The following is a 20,285-nucleotide window of genomic DNA, read 5'->3' on the forward strand; positions in this document are numbered from 1 at the left end:
AATTGTAACGCTGACTGCGAGCCAGGCTTAATCGCCCAACATCAGTGCCCAACCTCAATAATGTTCTTGTGACTGAATGGAAGCAAGTCCCCGCAGCAGTGTTCCAACATCTAGTGGAAAGCCTTCCCAGAAGAGTGGCAGTTATAGCAGCAAAGGGAGGACCAACTCCATATTAATGCCCATGATTTTGGGATGAGATGGTCGACAAGCAGGTGTCCATATACTTTTGGTAATGTAATGTATGTACATATAACTAGGAGTAAGTGACAGATAGTAAACATTAGCAGCAGCGTATGTGAGTAGTCAAATAGGGTCAATGCAGATAGTTAAATAGTTAACCAAATAGCTACCCAGGCGAACTATTTAGCAGTCTTATGGCTTGGGGGTAGAAGCTGTTCAGGGTCCTGTTGGTTCCAGATTTGATGCATTGGTACCGCTTGCCGTGCGGTGGCAGAAAGAACAGTCTATGACTTTGGTGGGTGGAGTCTGACAATTTTTAGGGCCTTCCTCTGACACCTCCTGGTATACAGGTCCTGGATGGCAGGGAGCTCAGCCTCAGTGATGTACTGGGCCGTACACACTACCCTCTGTAGCGCTATGCGGTCGGATGCCAAGAAGTTGCCATACCAAGCGGTAATTTCCAGTAGTCCACGATCGACTCCTTTGTCTTGCTGGCGTTGAGGAAGAGGTTGTTGTCCAAGCACCACACTGCCAGGTCTATGACTCCTCCCTAAAGATTGACTCATCATCGTCAGTGATCAGACCTACCACCGTCATGTTGTTGGCAAACTTAATGATGGCGTTGGAGTCGTGCGTAGCCACGCAGTCGTAGGTGAACAGGTAGTACAGGAGGGGACTAAGCATGCACCCTTGAGGGGCCCCGTGTTGAGGGTCAGCGTGGCAGATGCGTACTTGCCTAACATCACCACCTGGGGGTGGCCCATCAGGAATACCAGGATCATGTTTCAAAGGGAGGTGTTCAGTCCCAGGGTCCATATCTTAGTGATGAGCTTGGAGGGCACTATGGTTTTGAACGCTGAGCTAGACTCAGTGGATACACAGTGCTGCAATTGTGTAAGAGTGAAGGAGGTTGAAGTAGCAATCTGTCCAGCCGGTCTCCTATGCAGAGCCATTGGAAATTGCAGAAGGAGCGAGTGGAAATTAGGAAGAAATGTCAATAGACATCTTGAAGCCTGGAGAGAATGTTTATTAGTTGAAGGATCCTGAAATTCTGATAGTAAAGAAGGTGGATTTGTTGCGTTTATTGCGCAGGTGATAAATTACACATGCCAAACAAACAAGAAATCAAAGAAACTGGATATAATTGTGAATGTGGCTAAAAGGTTTTTGGATCTCCAGCAGTGGTGGGAAAAGTACTCAATTCTCATACTTAAGTAAAGGTAAAGATACCTTAATAGAAAATGACTCAAGTAAAAGTAAAAGTCACCCAGTGAAATACTACTTGAGTAAAAGTCTAAAAGTATTTGGTTTAAAATATACACTCCCGTTCAAAAGTTTGGGGTCACTTAGAAATGTCCTTGTTTTTGAAAGAAAAGCAAATTTTTTGTCCATTAAAATAACAGCAAATTGATCAGAAATACAGTGTAGACATTGTTAATGTTGTAAATGTCTATTGTAGCTGGAAACAGCTGATTTTAATGGAATATCTGCATGGGCGTACAGAGACCCATTATCAGCAACCATCACTCCTGTGTTCCAATGGCACGTTGTGTTAGCCAATCCAAGTTAATCATTTTAAAAGGCTAATTGATCAAAAGAAAACCTTTTTGCAATTATGTTAGCAAAGCTGAAAACTGTTGTTTTGATTAAAGCAATACACTTGGCCTTCTTTAGACTATTTGAGTATCTGGAGCATCAGCATTTGTGGGTTCGATTACAGGCTCAAAATGGCCAAAAACAAAGAACTTTCTTCTGAAACTCGTCAGTCTATACTTGTTCTGAGAAATGAAGGCTATTCCTTGCGAGAAATTGCCAAGAAACTAAAGATCTCGTACAACACTGTGTACTACTCCCTTCACAGAACAGAGCAAACTGGCTCTAAACAAAATAGAAAGAGGAGTGGGAGGCCCCGGTGCACAATTGAACAAGAGGACAAGTACATTAGAGTGTCTAGTTTGAGAAACAGACGCCTCACAAGTCCTCAACTGGCAGCTTCATTAAATAGTACCCGCAAAACACCAGTCTCAACGTCAACAGTGAAGAGGCAACTCCGGGATGCTGGCCTTCTAGGCAGAGTTGTAAAGAAAAAGCCAAATCTCAGACTCTTTTTATTGGCCAGTCTGAGATTTGTCTTTTTCTTTGCAACTCTGCTTAGAAGGCCAGCATGCCGGTACTACTTAATGAAGCTGCCAGTAGATGGAAGCATGCACCTTTAACGTTTGTTTGCAGCCCGTTATAATACCATAGAAGAAGAAGAAGAAGAAGAAGAAGAAGAAGGGAGCATGGCAGCAAACTGGTTACCGACATAATTAAATAGGATCATAAACTGGATGGTCGAGACCTGGATGCTGATTGGCTGACAGCCGTGGTATTTCAGACTGTATACCACGCATATGACAAAGGCACCTCTGGGGTTTGTGACCAATATACGACGGCTAACAGGCTGACTACACCGCTCGCGTCGCAAAATAAATGTAGAAATCTATATTATTCAATTATTGCACCCACGCGCCAATGAGCGTCTGCGTTGCCAAAGGCTAAAATAGAAGTCAGTTCTATTTGTGACGCAGATCGCGCTGCAAGCCCTGCCTCTCCCATCTCCTCATTGGTTTATAGAAGCAGGTACCTACATGCCATCTCCTCATTTGTTATACCCACGTGGGTGACTGAAAGACGATCGAGGTCGGTGGCGGTAATACACCTAATTTATGAAAGTTGCCAATCGCAATATAAAGTCCAGAGAAGAAAAAGCCTGGAAGGAGGAGAGATGTCTAGAAACAATTCGGTTGACCGTTTTATATGTGAAAAAATTGTCAGAGTAGAGGACCTTGTGCATTTCAGGTAAAATAACAACTCAATGTTTATATCCATGGACAAATTAGCTAGCAACAGCAAGCTAGCTAAACAGGACAAATTAGCTAGCAAGTGCAAGCTAGCTAGCTAAATTGCCATACATGTTTAATGCTTTCGACCTGTCCCCAAATTAATGTAATTGGTTCAGAGTTTGTTTTGATATTTTAACCTGAGTATCGTGTTTGGTGTGGGGGGACAAAATACATTTATGCACGATGGCGCACGCGCGCAGCTGGTTTGGGTTCCATGTAAGGACTGTGTCCAGGCACTCTGTGTTGCGCATAAGAACAGCCCTTAGCCGTGGTATATTGGCCATATACCACACCTCCCCAGGCATTATTGCTTAAATAGATGGCGGTGCAATGTCCTTTTTTCCCCCATTTCCATGAACAAATGTGCAATCCCTTTTCCAAACTATGAAAGGCAGCAACACCGAACAAAGAAAGCATCTAGTCTGCCGGAAAACCAAACGAATAAGGTGGATTTGCGTCGAAGCTGCGCAATTAGTAGCAGCTTGAACACTTATGTTTTGCACGCATCCATGGTATCAGAGACCCCAAAAGGATATGCTAGCGATTGCTGTTATTGGATGGAACTAGCTATTTTGGTGGAGGAAAGAAACCATGGGTATTGACTGCATAATATTCAGTGTAACGTTAAACTAGAACTAGCTTAACATTCACATTAAAGGTATGTTAAGCACCTGCTGAGGCCTTGTTTGCTTCGAGTCTAGTCATTAATCGGCCTGTTTGGAACATTATTAACTTACTCTGCAGTGGCTCGACTTGAGCCGCAGGATTTAGCCTCTAGTTAGCCTTTGGCGAGTCAATTGTTTTCAATTTGAAAGTTAGCTATAAAGTTTGTCAAATTTAAATTGTTGTCCACAATTTATTGGTTGTTCTCATGCAGTAAGCCTCGTATACTTGTACGGCCAAACAATTTTAGCTAGCGAACGTTAGCTATCGTAAACTTGGCAGGTGTGGGTCGGTGGGTGCAGCTAGCTAGTTAGGCATATCAGTATTTACCCGCTACTTATGCCAAAGCTGCTCCAGAAACATCAACGATGTCTTTGGTAGCGTATGCTAGCAGTGATGACAGTGATTCAGACGAAACGTCTAACGTCAGTTCCATCGTCCCGGGTAGCAAACGTGGGGGGCTTTTCGCACGCATCCCTGTCCCCAAAAGATCTGCCTCGGAGGCACTAGGAAAGGTGCGACCAAGCAAAGGGACATCACACTTCTCTTCACGGAACACTGTGTCAAACGATGGCGACGAGGACTCAGTTACCCGTTCTCAACATTCCAAGGGAGGGTTGCTTTTCGACTTACCTAAACCGAAGAAGCGAACAGAGCCTGTCAAAATCCCTATACCTGAGATAAAGAGAGGGGATGTAAGTAACAGAGCCACAGCCTCATAACCATGCTAGATTTTAAACATTTAATTTAGCTACAGACCAAATAACAAGTGCTTGTTTTGAAATGGATTAGAAGTGTTGATTTCAACATGATCCTATGTCTTGTCAACAGTCTGACTCTGATGAAGATGAACCAAGGAGAAAGAAATCCCTGCCCCAGGTAAAACATGACTTGCATTTTAGATAATTTTCAGTGACAATTTCTCAGTATATTTAACCTTTATTTAACTAGGCAAGTCAGTTGAGAACTAATTCTTATTTACAATGATGGCCAAACCCGGTTGACGCTGGGCCAATTGTGCGCTGCCCTATGGGACTCCCAATCGTGGCCGGAGGTGATAAAAAAAATATATATATATATATATTTCACCTTTATTTACAACTGCGACCTGGCCAAGATAAAGCAAAGCAGTGCGACACAAACAACAACAGAGAGTTACACATGGAATAAACAAACATAGTCAATAATACAATAGGGGGGGAAAAGTCTATATACAGTGTGTGCAAATGAGGTAGGATAAGGGAGGTAAGGCAATAAATAGGCCATAGTGGCGAAATAATTACAATATAGCAATTAAACACTGAAGTGATATGTGCAGAAGATGAGTGTGCAAGTAGAGATACTGGGGTGCAAAGGAGCAAAATAAATAACAGTATGAGGATGAGGTTGTTGGATGGGCTATTTACAGATGGCCTATGTACAGGCGCAGTGATCTGTGAGCTGCTCTGACAGCTGGTGCTTAAAGCTAGTGAGGGAGATATGAGTCTCCAGCTTCAGTGATTTTTGCAGTTTGTTCCAGTCATTGGCAGCAGAGAACTGGAAGGAAAGGTGGCCGAAGGAGGAATTGGCTTTGGGAGTGACCAGTGAAATATACCTGCTGGAGCGCGTGCTACGGGTGGGTGCTGCTATGGTGACCAGTGAGCTGAGATAAGGCGGGGCTTTACCTAGCAAAAACGTATAGATGACCTGGAGCCAGTGGGTTTGGCAACGAATATGAAGCGAGGGCCAGCCATCGAGAGCATACATGTCGCAGTAGTGGGTAGTATATGGGGCTTTGATGACAAAACAGATGGCACTGTGATAGACTGCATCCAATTTGCTGAGTAAAGTGTTTGAGGCTATTTTGTAAATGATATCCCCGAAGTCAAGGTTCCGTAGGATAGTCAGTTTTACGAGGGTATGTTTGGCAGCATGAGTGAAGGATGCTTTGTTGCGAAATAGGAAGAAGATTCTAGATTTAATTTTGGATTGGAGATGCTTAATGAGTCTTGAGTCTGGAAGTAGAGTTTACAGTCTAACCAGACACCTAGGTATTTGTAGTTGTCCACATATTCTAAGTCAGAACCGTCCAGAGTAGTGATGCTGGACGGGCGGGCAGGTGTGGGCAGCGATCGGTTGAAGATACATCACCTATCTGGATTTGCGTGAAGGAGAAATGGGGGAGGCTTGGGCAAGTTGCTGTGGGGGGTGCAAGGCTGTGGACTGGGGTAGGGGTAGCCAGGTGGAAAGCATGGCCAGCCATAGAAAAATGCTTATTGAAATTCTCAATTATTGTGGATTTATCGGTGGTGACAGTGTTTCCTAGCCTCAGTGCAGTGGGCAGCTGGGAAGAGGCGCTCTTATTCTCCATGGACTTTACAGTGTCCCAGAACTTTTGGGAGTTTGTGTTACAGGATGCAAATATCTGTTTGAAAAAGCTAGCCTTTGCTTTCCTAACTGCCTGTGTGTATTGGTTTCTAACTTCCCTGAAAAGTTGCATATCGCGGGGGCTATTCGATGCTAATGCAGTACGCCACCGGATGTTTTTGTGCTGGTCAAGGGCAGTCAAATCTGGAGTGAACCAGGGGCTATATCTGTTCCTGGTTCTAATTTTTTTGAATGGGGCATGCTTATTTAAGATTTACATTTACATTTAAGTCATTTAGCAGACACTCTTATCCAGAGCGACTTACAAGTTGGTGCATTCACCTTATGATATCCAGTGGAACAAATGTATTTAAGACAACAAATGTATTTAAGATGGTGAGGAGAGCACTTTCAAAGAATAACCAGGCATCCTCTACTGATGGAATGAGATCAATATCCTTCCAGGATACCCGGGCCAGGTCGATTAGAAAGGCATGCTCGCTGAAGTGTTTTAGGAAGCGTTTGACAGTGATGTCCACATATGTCTACGGTCATTTGACCGTAGACCCATTACGGACGCAGGCAATGAGGCAGTGATCGCTGAGATCCTGGTTGAAGACAGCAGAGGTGTATTTGGAGGGCAGGCTGGTTCGGATGATATCTATGAGGGTGCCCGTGTTTATGGATTTGGAGTTGTACCTGGTAGGTTCATTGATAATTTGTGTGAGATTGAGGGCATCAAGCTTAGATTGTAGGATGGCCGGGGTGTTAAGCGTGATACAGCCTGGAAATGTGGACGTAGGCCTTGCCAACCATACCTATCATGATCTAACCCCTCATCTAAGTCGCCACTAGCCGGCCTCCGCCCAGTACCCTGCCCTGAACCTTATTCACTTTTCTAGCCGGCTACCACTTGGTACTCTACCCTGCACCCTAGACTGCTACCCGATGTATATAGTCATGAACACTGGTCACTTTAATAATGTTTACATACGGTTTCACCCACATTATATGTATATACAGTATTTTAGTCATGATTCATCCTATATAACTTATTTAAAAATGTTCAAGATTGTGTGTATTGTTTGTTTTTCTAGTTATTACTGCGCTGTTGGATCTAGGAACATAAGCATTTCGCTGTACCTGTGATAACATCTGTAAATCTGTGTATGCGACCAACAAACTTTGATTTGAGGACATGTTTTCTTTCTCTCTTTCCATCTCTATCTCAGGGTCCTGGCACTGGCCTTTCCTCCCTCCTACCTCAGCCAAAAAACATGGTTGTGAAGGAGATGCAGAGGGCCCTAGTGCCGCACACCCTCACCAAGCGGCCTGAGCCAAAGAAACCCACAAAGCCCTCCTTAGTGGCCTCCCAGGGCCACCTCAGCTCCAGTGCATCCCCCTCCGCCATCAAAGCAGCAGCTAAATCGGCTGCCCTGCAGCTAGCGAGACAAATAGCTGCTGAGGAAAGTGACGAAGAACTGGCCCCCGAGAACTACTTCTCCCTGGAAGACAGCGCCAAGCCTCTCCCCGCTGTGGTCCCCAGCTTGAACCCAGAGCCTGTCCCCACCTCAGGCCTGCTACCCGCTCCTCCAGGCATGCAGCGTGGTACATTCCAGTCAGATGCCCCTCTGGAATTTGGCGCGAACCAAGAGGGAGCTTGGGGAGGTCAACAGCTAGGGGTGTACCAGCAGCCCTCGGCAGAGCCTCAGGTACGGAGAAAATGTTGGGTCAATGGATACACTACATGACCAATAGTATGTGAACACGTGCTTGTGGAACATCTCATTCCAAAATGGGCATTAATATGGAGTTGGTCCCCCTTTACTGCTATAGCAGCCTCCACTCTTCTGGGAAGGCTTTCCACTAGATGTTGGAACATTGCTGCAGGGATTTGCTTACATTCACAAGAGCATTAGTGAGGTTGAGCGCTGATGTTGGGCGATTAGGCCTGGCTTGCAGTTGGGTTTATCAATTCATACCAAAGGTGTTTGATGGGGTTGAGGTCAGGGCTCTGTGCAGACCAGTCAAGTTCTTCCACACCGATCTCGACAAACAATTTCTGTATGGACGTCGCTTTGTACACGGGGCATTGTCATGCTGAAACAGGAAAGAGCCTTCCCCAAACTGTTGCCACAAAGTTGGAAGGTAAGAATCGTCTCAACTGTCATTGTATGCTGTAGCGTTAAGACTTCCCTTGACTGGAACTAAGGGGCCTAGCCCGACCCATGAAAAACAGCCCCATACCATTATTCCTCCTCCACCAAACTTGACAGTTTTCACTGCATTCGGCAGGTAGCATTCTCCTGGCATCTGCCAAACCCAGATTAGTCCGTCGGACTGCCAGATGATGAAGCGCGATTCATTACTCCAGAGAACGTGTTTCCACTACTCCAGAGTCCAATGGCGGCGAGCTTTACTCCACTCCAGCCGACGCTTGGCATTGCGGATGGTGATTTTAGGATTGTGTGCAGCTGCTCGGCCATGGAAACCATGAAGCTCTCAACAAACTGTTTTTGTGCTGACGTTGGTTCCAGAGGCAGTTTGGAACTCGGTAGTGAGTGCTGCAACCGAGGACAAACTACTTTACATGCTTGGGCACTCGGCGGTCCCGTTCTGTGAGCTTGTGTGGCCTACCACTTCGTGGCTGAGCCGTTGTAACAGCACTTACAGTTGATTGGGCAGCTCTAGCAGGGCAGAAATTTGACGAACTGACTTGTTGGAAAGGTGGCATCCTATGACGGTGCCACGTTGAAAGTCACGGAGCTCTTCTGTAAGGCCGTTCTATTGCCAATGTTTGTCTATGGAGATTGAATGGCGGTGTGCTCAATTTTATACACCTGTCAGCAACGGGTGTGGCTGAAATAGCTGAATCCACTCATTTGAAGGGGTGTCCATATACTTTTGTGTATATATAGTGTATAGCTCTTTTTCCCTCTAGCTAGATAGATGGACAGATATAAGCTTTAAAGCTTAGCAATGCATTGTGTAAAACTATGTTGCCAATACATCAAAATAAACTACAATAATACTCAACTTCCACAATAGACCAAATACAATAGACCTGCTGTGCATTACCTACTCAAATGTCCAACTACAACTTATTTTAGATGAGAGAATATTATGGATATCAGTCGTACCAAGCTGATATTCAGTTTCAAACATCAGATGTACTGTGCCCAGAATGGATCCTTATTGACCCCTGTGAGTTTGGCATATAGCAGTTCGCTGTAAAATCTCTTGTTCTCATCCGTTGAGATGACTCAGGGTGGTGTAATGCTCTTATGTCATGTTGCATTGATACAGGCTAACAAAAACATTATCCTGTTGGATAGGGTTACTACAACGAGGCTTACTACCAGGATCCAGAGTCTGACCCAGCATTGCCTGAGCCAGAGCAACCTAGTTCCTCCGCCCTGTTTGATGATGAAGCGGTAAGAATGTTTCTCGACTTGACATTGGTCTGTTGGCTTGTTATTGATCAGGAATGTGATTTTTCCCTGATCAATCAGGAAGTCCTTCCTTTCTGACATTCTGTATATCACTGAATTTGACCTACCCCGAAACCAATATCCTGCTCTTCTTGATTTGTTTTATATTGTCCTGATTGCATCCATAATTGTCAGCATAGTTCATACACTGAATAGAGGTTGCTGCTTCAAGATATAGAAGAGTATGATATTTTCTGATTGCAGTTCATGAGGCTGCAGGGGAAGAGGAACAGGAGCAAGGAAGAGGTGAAGTTCCTGGAGATTAAGGGAGATGACCAGCTGAGCGGCAACCAGCAGTGGATGACCAAGAGCATGACGGAAGAGAAGCAAGAGCGCAAATCCTTCAGCAAGGTGAGGGAGATTTGCACTGGAACCATCCCCCTATTGCTTACACTTGTCCATTCTTTTCAGATCTGTTAACATCAAAGGGTTAGGGGCTAAATTGGAACCTGGATTGTAGTAGTGATGATGGGGTAGGGGAATGTAAGGCGACAGTGGAGGAGTTGGTAGGGTAGGACTGTTTTCATGTCGCTTAGTGAGGATTTTGTTATCTGATCTCAACCTTGCTTGGGCTGACTCCCTAACCTCTTCCCTATGTCTGTAGAAAAAGGGAGACCAACCCACAGGGCAACAGCGACGCAAGCACCAGATCACATACCTCATCCACCAGGTGAGTAAATACTGTTTACATTGCTACAGTACTGTCTTGGAACCTAACAACAAGGTCCCATTCAGTAGACTCAAACCGGAGTAAAACAAAATGTGTTCCCACTGGACAAAAAATGTTTTTCCCAGTTTTGCGCCTACTGAACACACCTATCACTGGCAATCATTTTGGAAACACTTAACATGCATGGTTATTGGCCTCATATCAACAGACCTGGATTTGACCAGATATGTGATTTTTTTTTTAAGCAAAATGTGTCAACTTGTAATTCTGATCACCTATAGGCAAAGGAGCGAGAGCTAGAGCTGAAGAACAACTGGGCTGACAACAAGCTGACTCGCCGGCAAACACAGGCCAAATACGGCTTTTAAGAACCGTAACAGAAGGCTTGGTGGCATGCATAGCCCCCCCTGGAGATTTAGAGTAGTACAGTCCAGAAGATTTTCTCAACATGGGGCATACTATACCCTTGCTGTGGGGGAGGGGTTACACACCTCATAGACCCATCCTTGGAGATGTTAGCACTGACTTTCCTTTTTGTCCACCCTGTTTGTGGGCGTCCCTGGATTTGATACTTAAAACATTGCTGATATAAACAGTAGTTTTGGTGGTCTATTTTGTATTTGTTTATTGGCTGCATAGGAAATCAAACTAATCAGACTGCTGCACACAGGTTGACTGACACACATGCTTTCCTGGGAAATTGTATTTAAATGCAATTTTATGTGGTGGTATTTCACCAGATTACACATTACTGATAATTGGTCGTTCCAGTCTGAGAATAAGAGGAATGTTTTCCTTGCGGAATCCATATTGTATGTTTCCAATGGTGGGACAGTGACCTGCTCTTAAATTCTGTCAAACCAACCACAAGCTTCCCCTAGTTTTTTTCAATGTTAGGAAACACATTTTATTCCCTTGGTGGAATTTCCCTGTTGTGGAGATGCTTCAACCTGACCTGTTTGTAATACATCTCTACTGGATTTTGGGGGAGAGTTAGTCTTTTAAAGGAGGGCAGAAACTCCTGTCTGCCAATAAACACAATCATATACAGTGATGAGACTTATTGGAATTATAATGAACTGTGCAATTTGAATAAAATAATACTGCCTGTTGCTCAGCCTGTGGAGAATCTTGTAGGATGTTGCTTTCTCTTCAGAGGGAGCATGGATGTGAAATTGGATCAGTTTTGTATTTTACCATCCTGGCTAGCTAACCAGGTTTTTTTAAATGGCTCTTTTGCCAGACCCCAACATTTAGTGAGGATTTTGGAATCCATGTTTCTGAAGGGTACATTCTGCTGGTTTTGTTGTAGCTTTATATGGTGATAGCAATTCTGGACCTAAAGGCATCAGATACTGTATGTTTAAGAAATATGCTATGGTGCATTCCTTGCTTACACTTACCCGATCCTCGCAGATCTTCAAGGGTGTGAATTAAGAGAAATGAAACGTGGAAGGGCAGTTTACTAATCCCATTACACCTGGATTAACCCCCCTCCCCAAAGAAAATGCAGAAAACCAGCAGTCAAGGATCTCGGTTCTACCTTTCGTGATAAACTAGCTCAAGTGTTTTGTATATTGACACTCCCATTAAGTAAAAGCAGAAATGTTACCATGTTTACAACTTGGCATTGGCAAAGACTGGCACTGCCAAAAGAACCCTATTGAGGACAATGGTATAGCAGACAGACTGCTAGATTTCTAAAGGTGTTACGGCTAACTATTTTAGGCACTCAGATCTTACAAAGGTCTGCTTTGCCAAGCTCATTAGGAGGCATTTCAATACTGTATATCTATCTATGTAAGAGGCAGGGGAAATACCTTTTTGTTTTACCCTATACTGTTACATGTTTTGTGCTGTTACAATAAAATGAATTTAATTTCCTGACTTGCCAGATTTGATACGTATTGTCCAATATCTCAGCTCTTAACATTAAGGACAAACCGAAATAAAAATCAGTCGATGGTGCTGACACCTGGAAAAGCAGACCAAGTTAACGGCTCCATCCCAGGCAGTTGCACTAACTACTCTTCATATAAACTTGACTTTGCAGTGAAAGTGATGGCATGAAATAAAACTAGAATATAATATACAACCATGAGTTTGTCATAAAATAACTCAATCTTGCACTTTCAAAACAGATCCAAAGATGCTTTAATCATTTATTTACACTTATTGTCAGGAGTCAGAGTAAACTGTTCCGTGAGCATCTAGTAATGACATGAAGTACTCCAAAGCTACATTTAAAGTTTAGTCCTCATTCGTGGGGTTCTTTGTCTTTTTCCTTTTTCTCTGTGGGTGGAACTTTTTTTGCCTCTGGTGCTGGGGCAGCTTCTGGAATGGTAGCCACCTCAAACTGTAGGGGCCTCTTGTACTGCAGCTGCAATGGTCTCCTCCTGCTTTTGCTTTTTCAACAGTTTGCGCCCAGTCGCTGTAGGGTCTTCAAAGGGCACCACCGACATGGGGATCCGCACAGTATCTATCCCATTAACCTGGGGAGATGAGAAAAGGCAAATTAACACGAACTACAGGGCCAGATTACCAAACAGGCACGCAGGACACTAACCTTAACCTCCCAGATAGCATATGAACATCATAAGCCATGGCAAAATGTGTAGAATTGTAGGAAATTAGCTATAAAAAAGCAAATTTCTCTCAGCCTCACCGCAATGTGTAGCTGTAAAACTGCAAATGTCTCTCTACACCATGGCAAAACTGTATAATTGCAGCAAATTAGTTTCCCCAAATAATACATTCCAGATTTTGGGGGGGGGGCTCATGCATACCAATTATGGCCAATGCCGCACCTTTTGGGGAATCAACATTCAATTGCCTAATAGCATATATGAAATGTATTTATCACAAAAATAATCATTTGGTTGTGTTTATGAAGGTCTTATGTAACAGAATACAAAAGAAAAATCTATTTCAAAAAACACAATAGCATTTATTAGTTTGTACTCCAGGCCAGCATTTCCCAAACTCCTCCCTGGGGACCCCAAGGAGTACATGTTTTGTGTTTTCTTCCCCCTAGCACTACACAGCTGATTCAAATAATCAAAGCTTGATGAGTTCATTACTGGAATCAGCTGTGTAGTGCTAGAGCAAAAACATGCCCCCTTTGGGGTCCCCAGGACAGAGTTTGGGAAACTGCTGTAGACTATATGTAAAATGAAAAACCACAACAAAAACAATTAAAGTATTAATATACACCATTGCAAAGAAATCCATTATTATTTCATTTAGGCAGGTCTTAAGAAACATGCAACAAAGAACAGAATAGCATATATATTATGTTGCCACGAGTGCTGCCGTGTGGAACGCATGGAATTGCAGTAATTCTACAAAAAAAAAGTTTTTTTGAAAGAGCACATCTGCAACAACAAAAAATTGGGGCAAATGTAGGTGTTTTAGAAACCTTTGAAGTCATCTGACCTGCATGAACCTTGATCATATTGTCAACCATCTGACTATTGTCAACGTAATCTTGTCTTTAAGCTATTATATATATATATATATATATAATGACCATCTGGATGATCCAGAGGAGGAATGGGAGAAGGTCATGTGGTCTGATGAGACAAAAAGAGAGCTTTTTGGTCTAAACTCCACTCGCCGTGTTTGGAAGAAGAAGATGAGTACAACCCCAAGAACACCATCCCAACCGTGAAGCATGGAGGTGGAAACATCATTATTTGGGGATGCTTTTCTGCAAAGGGGACAGGACGCCTGCACCGTATTGAGGGGAGGATGGATGGGGCCATGTACGAGATCTTGGCCAACAACCTCCTTCCCTCAGTAAGAGCATTGAAGATGGGTCGTGGCTGGGTCTTCCAGCATGACAACGACCCGAAACACACAGCCAGGGCAACTAAGGAGTGGCTCCGTAAGAAGCATCTCAAGGTCCTGGAGTTGCCTAGCCAGTCTCCAGACCTGAACCCAATAGAAAATCTTTGGAGGGAGCTGAAAGTCCGTATTGCCCAGCGACAGCCCCGAACCCTCCCTGAAGGATCTGGAGTAGGTCTGTATGGAGGAGTGGGCCAAAATCCCTGCTGCAGTGTGCGCAAACCTGGTCAAGAACTACAGGAAACGTATGATCTCTGTAATTGCAAACAAAGGTTTCTGTACCAAATATTAAGTTCTGCTTTTCTGATATGTCATGCAATAAAATGCTAATTAATTACTTAAAAATCATACGCGATTTTCTGGATTTTTGTTTTAGATTCGGTCTCTCACAGTTGAAGTGTACCTATGATAAAAACGACAGACCTCTACATGCTTTGTAAGTAGGAAAACCTGCAAAATCATCAGTGTATCAAATACTTGTTCTCCCCACTGTATATGTGTGAAAATAGTTTTGATATAGGTGTAGTTTCGATGGGCCATTGCTAGATGGGCAGCCAACTGTCGGGTAAAGGAAGGAAGGGCGGGCGGGGAATGACATGTCCTCCTAAAACTGCTTAGAACAAACTGATATCTAAATTCTAACAACGTCAGTGTGTTAAATATACTTCTTAGTTAAAATAAAGGACGGAGGGGGACATAACTTTAAAATGGCAGTGATACTACAATTCTTTATTCACAAAAGTCATCAGTGGCGGTTCTAGTGTTAATGGAATGCCTTTAAAATCATCTCAACAATTTTGGCTCCTCAGTCTCCAGTTTCTGGGAGGCAACCATGCTCATCCTGTCTGATACCAGACCAGAGCCATTTGAGCTGCTGCTCTCTTCATTAGTAATGAAAGAGAATACTTATTTTGGTAGTAAAAAGCCAATGCTTTCATTGGAGAAAATTACCAATAAAACCCACAGTGCCATGCATTTAGACCAGACAAAATAAAATGAAAATAAAATGTTGTCAACACAGTGAAATATGGAGTTGTGCCCTCACCGTGACCTCACACCAGTAATCTCCCAGGTCTTTGATTGACTCTTCCGGTAGTCTCAGTGCATGAGGTGGCACAAATATGCCCCGCTGAATAGGAAAAAGATGAGAGAAGAGAAGACTAAATCAAAAGATTGAAGTGAAAGCAATGACGGCTTCTCAGTCATCATTGGCAACCTTTGTTACAGAACAAAGAAAATGCTACCAAACCGACACCACTTAATCAGTAGAGGATGATTAGACATGAGTGAATGTGGGCAATTCCACGGTAACAGTGTTGAGACTCCCGATTTTTTTCCACTTTAAAATGTCAAACAAAAACCAATCATTGAAAAGTTGAAACATACAACTATGCACAAGGACTACTTTTAACAATTTTACAAAAACACATTTGCAGTTGCAAAGTTTGGTAACAGAATGACGGTTTGTGCCATCATTCTGCTAACCAACTTTGCATCTGCCCTGTTCTTCAAGTAAATGTGTTTTTGTAAAATGTTCAGTGAAAATTGTTAAAAGTAGTCCTTGTGCATAGATTTGTATGGTTTGTTGAACATTTTCAACCGTGAAATTGCTACATTACTGTCTGTTTGATGAAAATGGTGATAATCCAACCCTCGCAGATCCGTGACTGCTTCAAGGAAGGATGAATGTACTCCATTTCACTGAATAATCTACAAGCCCAGTCTTACCTTCTGGAGAATCTGTCTGCAGACCATCTCTTTGGTGATGTCATACTCAATGGAGGTTCTTTTCTCAACCTTCAACTCCATATGCTTCAGGATCTCCACCGTCTGCAAACAAGACACACAGCTCGGTTGTAGACAACTGACAGACTAATGGGTAGTAGGAGCGATGTTCATTTGCAAATACGGAAGTACAAATAGGATCTATTAAATATTATTCTAGTTGTTTCAGACAAACGGTTGGTGATGAGCAACACAACCACAGTACACCAACTTAAGCAGGGGTTAGCCTTAGAAATGAGATGAACTAAAGAAAAAAGGAATGCCCTGCTCACCAGCTGTCCTGTGCGGGTTTGGATTCTCTCCTCGGGCCTCCCTTCATGTAAAAGCTGTAGAGGGAAATGATACGTCTGTTTTAGGAGGTGCAATATAAGGACTGCATATAACATAGGATCCAGCCATGTTACATCAACCCTACAATAAAAATGGCAGACTCACAACCATACCCCCAATACATCTAAAAACTCAGAAGAAAACACTCACCCTCAGCTCCTCTGCAAACATCGCTTTGTTTTCTGGTGATGGGTAGACTGCCAGGCCTTGGGCCAGGAGGTTATTGCGTCCAACAGACTTTTTCACAAACACAGTGTCACCTCGCCCACCAAGCTCTGATAATAAAGCCACAAATACATTAGAATGCATGCATGCCCAATACTTCATGCTAAGTAATATCCTAGTCCGGATATTGGAAGAAGAACAAACAGGCATACGTACTAGCCACAGTCTGTGCGAGGATGAGTTCCATCTTCTCCTTAGGAGCATGCTTTGTGTCCTCTACCACTTTGTAGACCCGATGTCGCCGAGGGTATAGTCTTGGTGGGCGGCCCTCTTTGGACAATGGGACCTGCCACCAACGCTCTACCACAACTGTTTTCTGTGCAAGAGAGAGAATGAGGTATAGTAGGAGAGTTTGGTTCCCCAGGGGTGTATTCATTACAGAAACCGTTTAAGAACCAAATGGGAGCAAACAGAGAAAACGTAACTAAAACACGGAGGGACATACCTGAATTTGTCCAAAACAAACTCTTGTTTAGGAATCATGACATTGTGTACTTGAGGAAAATAGGCATGCTTCTCAACTCAAACCCTGACTTTAAAATATGATTGATGGACAATTAGCTTAGCAACCATGCGATGCAGCATGACAACGTGAACACGATTGGTCAATAGTCTGCTTGGCAGGGTGTTATACGTTCTTCCATTCGTTGCAACCTGGTCTCAGGGCACTTCACACTATTCTGTATGTAAAGCCGAGATAATTATTTTAGTATGATATGTTACGTTTCGTATGGTTACAGACAGATGCTTACTTAAAAATGAATGGAGGGTGGTTGGTCGGGTAGATAGGTGGGGGTTGCGAGTTCAAATCTCATCATGGTCAACTTGAGCATTTTAGCTAATTAGCAACTTTAACTACTTACAACTTTTTAGTTACTTTGCAACTACTCTGCATGTTAGCTAACCCTTCCCCTAATCTTATCCTTTTTAGCTAACTCTTCCCCTAACCTAACTCCTAAACTTAACCCCTAGCCTAGCAAATGTTAGCTACCTAGCTAGAATTCATAACATAAAATTGAGCAAATTCGTAACCCATTGTACATTTTGCAAATTCGTAACATTATCCAAATTGTAATTCCCATATCATACGAAATGGGTAATGGACATCCACAAATTAATACATACCATACTAAATGGAGAGACTTGGCTTTACGTACAGAACAATACGAAATGCTCTGAGACGAGGTTGTTCATTGTCCAATGGGATTCCTGACTCCTTTCTCTAATATCTCTGTCTAATTCACTTGAGGCTGCTGAGGGGGAAGACTGCTCATAATAATGTCTCGAACGGAGCAAATGGAATTGCACAAAACACATGAAAACACTAGCAGTGTTTGAATACTCATACTAACCATACTATTTGTGACGTAAATTGAGTGTGTAGTATGCTTATTGGACATAGTACTGTATGCCAAAAGGTCCCGGATGTCGTACTACATTAACCAAAATACGAAGTATACAAGCAGTGGACACTATTTCTGTGCATTTAGCGCCCATAATGCAATTCTTCATGAAATGGGCATGGTTTCATTTTCAGATATGAAGTAAATGGCAGAAAATACAAATACATTGCTTTAGGTAATTATGACAAATATTAAGATTTTTTTTTAAGCAATGTCAAAGTAATGACTTTTCAAATAAATTACACATTAGGTTGGCTGACAATTTGTTAGCTACGCTAGCCTTACAAACCACATAGCATATCATTACTGCAGTTGCTTGTATGTACCGTTGTTAGTTAGCTACTTAACAATAGTTGGCTACTAATACATCAAACTTGCTGGTATATTAACTATATGCTATCTACACTACCCAAAGTTTACTGACTTGATTATTCACGTCATTCTTAGCTTAGCTAAGTGGTATAGTCGTTGTGTGTTCTCAATGGACATGTTTAATGAAGTCGTCAGATCTCTAACTAGTATTTTTTTATTCTAACAAGATACATAGAAACAGCATCAACTTCCAGTAGACAGGCGAAGCGCTAGTACACTCAATTGAAAGGATAATGTTAATTTACAGTATACTATAATTAACTAGTAGTATATACTCATTATGTAATATACATTATTGGTATTCGAACACACCTCATGTGTTTGATACCTTTCCACACATTCTGCTCCAGCCATTACCAAGTACCTATCCTCCACAATTGAGGTGCCACCAACCTCCTGTGTTGGCTATAGTTAGCAGCACCCATTTAGCTTGCAACCTTATATATTATTCCTGCCTACGTTTAAAAAAAAGATTTTTTTAAATCATTCACTCAAAAACAAAACTACCTTTACCTTGCATGATGTTTGTGAAAAACACTGAACCGAGGAATGTGTCACTTTCGTAAACTCCCGGACTAGATCCTGAAGGACATGACGGCTGGTGCTCCACATGGTTGTCAGATTAGCTGCCTATAAAGGTCAAGTTTGTATTCAAAACTGCACAACTGCTATTTTCAAACTGTGCTAAAGCAAGGTGGCGTTAGTGCACCTAATGTAAACCAGAAGTTTGATGTTATGAATCAAACAAGATCTTGAAATTAATGCTAATCGGCTCGCTGGTTACCATTGACTAGGCGCTGTTGATGTGCGTCACATGAGCGACTACGAAGGAAAGGACCCCAGATAGGCTTCTTAAATGAAGCCTGCAATAACTTTTATCTTCCGTCAAAATGTTTAAGCGTAATTTATATTAGGAATGATTTGAATAAAAACGTTGGAATTATTTTATGCAATTTCATAAAGAAACCAACGTGTGTGTGTGTGAGAGAGAAAGATAGGTTGTGCGTATGTGTTTTGGTGTAGGCTATGAATTCACCAGTGACGTTTAAGATGAGGGAGGACATTCTTTACATGTTTTTATATCGATTTTCTATATGTTTCAAGATTGCATTAAAAATGGGGAAATGGTCTCCACTATGAAACAGGGCCTTATTTCATTGATTCCGAAGCCCGAAAAAGACCCTTCGCTCATTGACAATTGGAGACCAATTACTTTATTAAATGTTGATTACAAATTGATTGCTCTGGTTTATGCCAAACGATTAAAGAAAGGAATAGATACCATTATAAATGAGACTCAAACAGGATTTATGAAGGGCCGTTACATAAGCTCTAACATTCGTTTAGTCTTGGACCTTATAGATTATTCAGATGCAATTGACTCAGATGCGGTTGTCCTATTTTTGGACTTCTGTAAAGCTTTTGACACAATTGAACATGAATTTCTCTTTAGGTCTCTTAAACTTTTGGGATTTGGTGAACATTTTATTGAAGTAATTCGCATGTTTTACAAAGATATAAATAGTTCTGTGCTACTATACCTTAATACTTCCAAAAGATTCAGTATCAACAGAAGTGTACGACAGGGATGCCCAATTTCGCCATTTTTATTCATTTTGGTTGTGGAACTTCTACCTCTAGATATTCTGAATAATGCAAATTTGTATGGCTTAACCATTTTTAACAAAGAAATCAACATTTCTCAACTGGCTGATGATACTACTCGTTTCTTAAGAGACAAAGACCAGGTCGACCATGCCCTTAATGCTATAACTGCATTTTCTATTGCCTTTTACTGAGGAGTGGCTTCCGTCTGGCCACTCTACCATAAAGGCCTGATTGGTGGAGTGCTGCAGAGATGCTTGTCCTTCTGGAAGGTTCTCCCATCTCCACAGAGGAACTCTAGAGCTCTGTCAAAGTGACCATCGGGTTCTTGGTCACCTCCCTGACCAAGGACCTCCTCCCCAGATTGCTTAGTTTGGCCTGCTGGAGGTCATTTTGCAGGGCTCTGGCAGTGCTACTCCTTGCACAAAGGCGGAGGTAGCGGTCCTGCTGCTGGGTTGTTGCCCTCCTACAGCCTCCTCCACGT

General features: G+C 42.6%; 2 protein-coding genes across 4 annotated transcripts; one reads left to right on the forward strand and one right to left on the reverse strand.

Annotated features, from left to right (window-relative positions):
- Positions 1 to 2,864: 2,864 nt before the first annotated feature.
- On the forward strand, positions 2,865 to 12,122 carry LOC139558569 (proline-rich protein PRCC-like). Of its 3 annotated transcripts, none has more exons than XM_071373765.1 (8): positions 2,865 to 3,021; positions 4,177 to 4,423; positions 4,560 to 4,607; positions 7,307 to 7,786; positions 9,410 to 9,508; positions 9,770 to 9,916; positions 10,170 to 10,235; positions 10,517 to 12,122. In XM_071373765.1, exons 1-8 carry the CDS (start codon positions 2,948 to 2,950, stop codon positions 10,601 to 10,603), a joined length of 1,248 nt encoding a protein of 415 aa, XP_071229866.1. In that variant the 5' UTR covers positions 2,865 to 2,947; the 3' UTR covers positions 10,604 to 12,122. The 3 variants fall into 3 exon arrangements, with proteins under 3 accessions (XP_071229866.1, XP_071229863.1, XP_071229865.1); XM_071373762.1 differs by lacking the exon at positions 2,865 to 3,021 and adding an exon at positions 3,458 to 3,660; XM_071373764.1 differs by lacking the exon at positions 2,865 to 3,021 and having other exon boundaries at positions 3,957 to 4,423.
- Positions 12,123 to 12,372: 250 nt separating this feature from the next.
- On the reverse strand, positions 12,373 to 19,197 carry mrpl9 (mitochondrial ribosomal protein L9). The gene is made up of 7 exons (XM_071373766.1): positions 18,710 to 19,197; positions 16,578 to 16,737; positions 16,347 to 16,471; positions 16,139 to 16,192; positions 15,810 to 15,911; positions 15,127 to 15,210; positions 12,373 to 12,727 (listed from the first exon to the last, which is right to left on the reverse strand). The coding sequence occupies exons 1-7, from the start codon at positions 18,806 to 18,808 to the stop codon at positions 12,587 to 12,589; spliced, it is 765 nt and encodes a 254-aa protein (XP_071229867.1). The 5' UTR covers positions 18,809 to 19,197; the 3' UTR covers positions 12,373 to 12,586.
- Positions 19,198 to 20,285: the final 1,088 nt, after the last annotated feature.

Source organism: Salvelinus alpinus, chromosome 29 (assembly GCF_045679555.1).
Source record: "Salvelinus alpinus chromosome 29, SLU_Salpinus.1, whole genome shotgun sequence".
Classification (NCBI taxonomy): domain Eukaryota; kingdom Metazoa; phylum Chordata; class Actinopteri; order Salmoniformes; family Salmonidae; genus Salvelinus; species Salvelinus alpinus.

What these genes read in the sequence shown, in the direction of transcription:
- LOC139558569 (XM_071373762.1), top strand. Translation starts at nt 3,575, where the DNA reads ATGGTATCAGAGACCCCAAAAGGATATGCTAGCGATTGCTGTTATTGG. An exon ending in GAAAGAAATCCCTGCCCCAG is followed by an intron (nt 4,608 to 7,306) that starts GTAAAACATGAC and finishes TCTCTATCTCAG; the next exon opens with GGTCCTGGCACTGGCCTTTC. An exon ending in AGCGCAAATCCTTCAGCAAG is followed by an intron (nt 9,917 to 10,169) that starts GTGAGGGAGATT and finishes CTATGTCTGTAG; the next exon opens with AAAAAGGGAGACCAACCCAC.
- mrpl9 (XM_071373766.1), bottom strand. Translation starts at nt 18,808, where the DNA reads ATGTGGAGCACCAGCCGTCATGTCCTTCAGGATCTAGTCCGGGAGTTT. An exon ending in GCAGACAGATTCTCCAGAAG is followed by an intron (nt 15,211 to 15,809) that starts GTAAGACTGGGC and finishes TTTCCTATTCAG; the next exon opens with CGGGGCATATTTGTGCCACC. An exon ending in ATTACTGGTGTGAGGTCACG is followed by an intron (nt 12,728 to 15,126) that starts GTGAGGGCACAA and finishes TCATCTCCCCAG; the next exon opens with GTTAATGGGATAGATACTGT.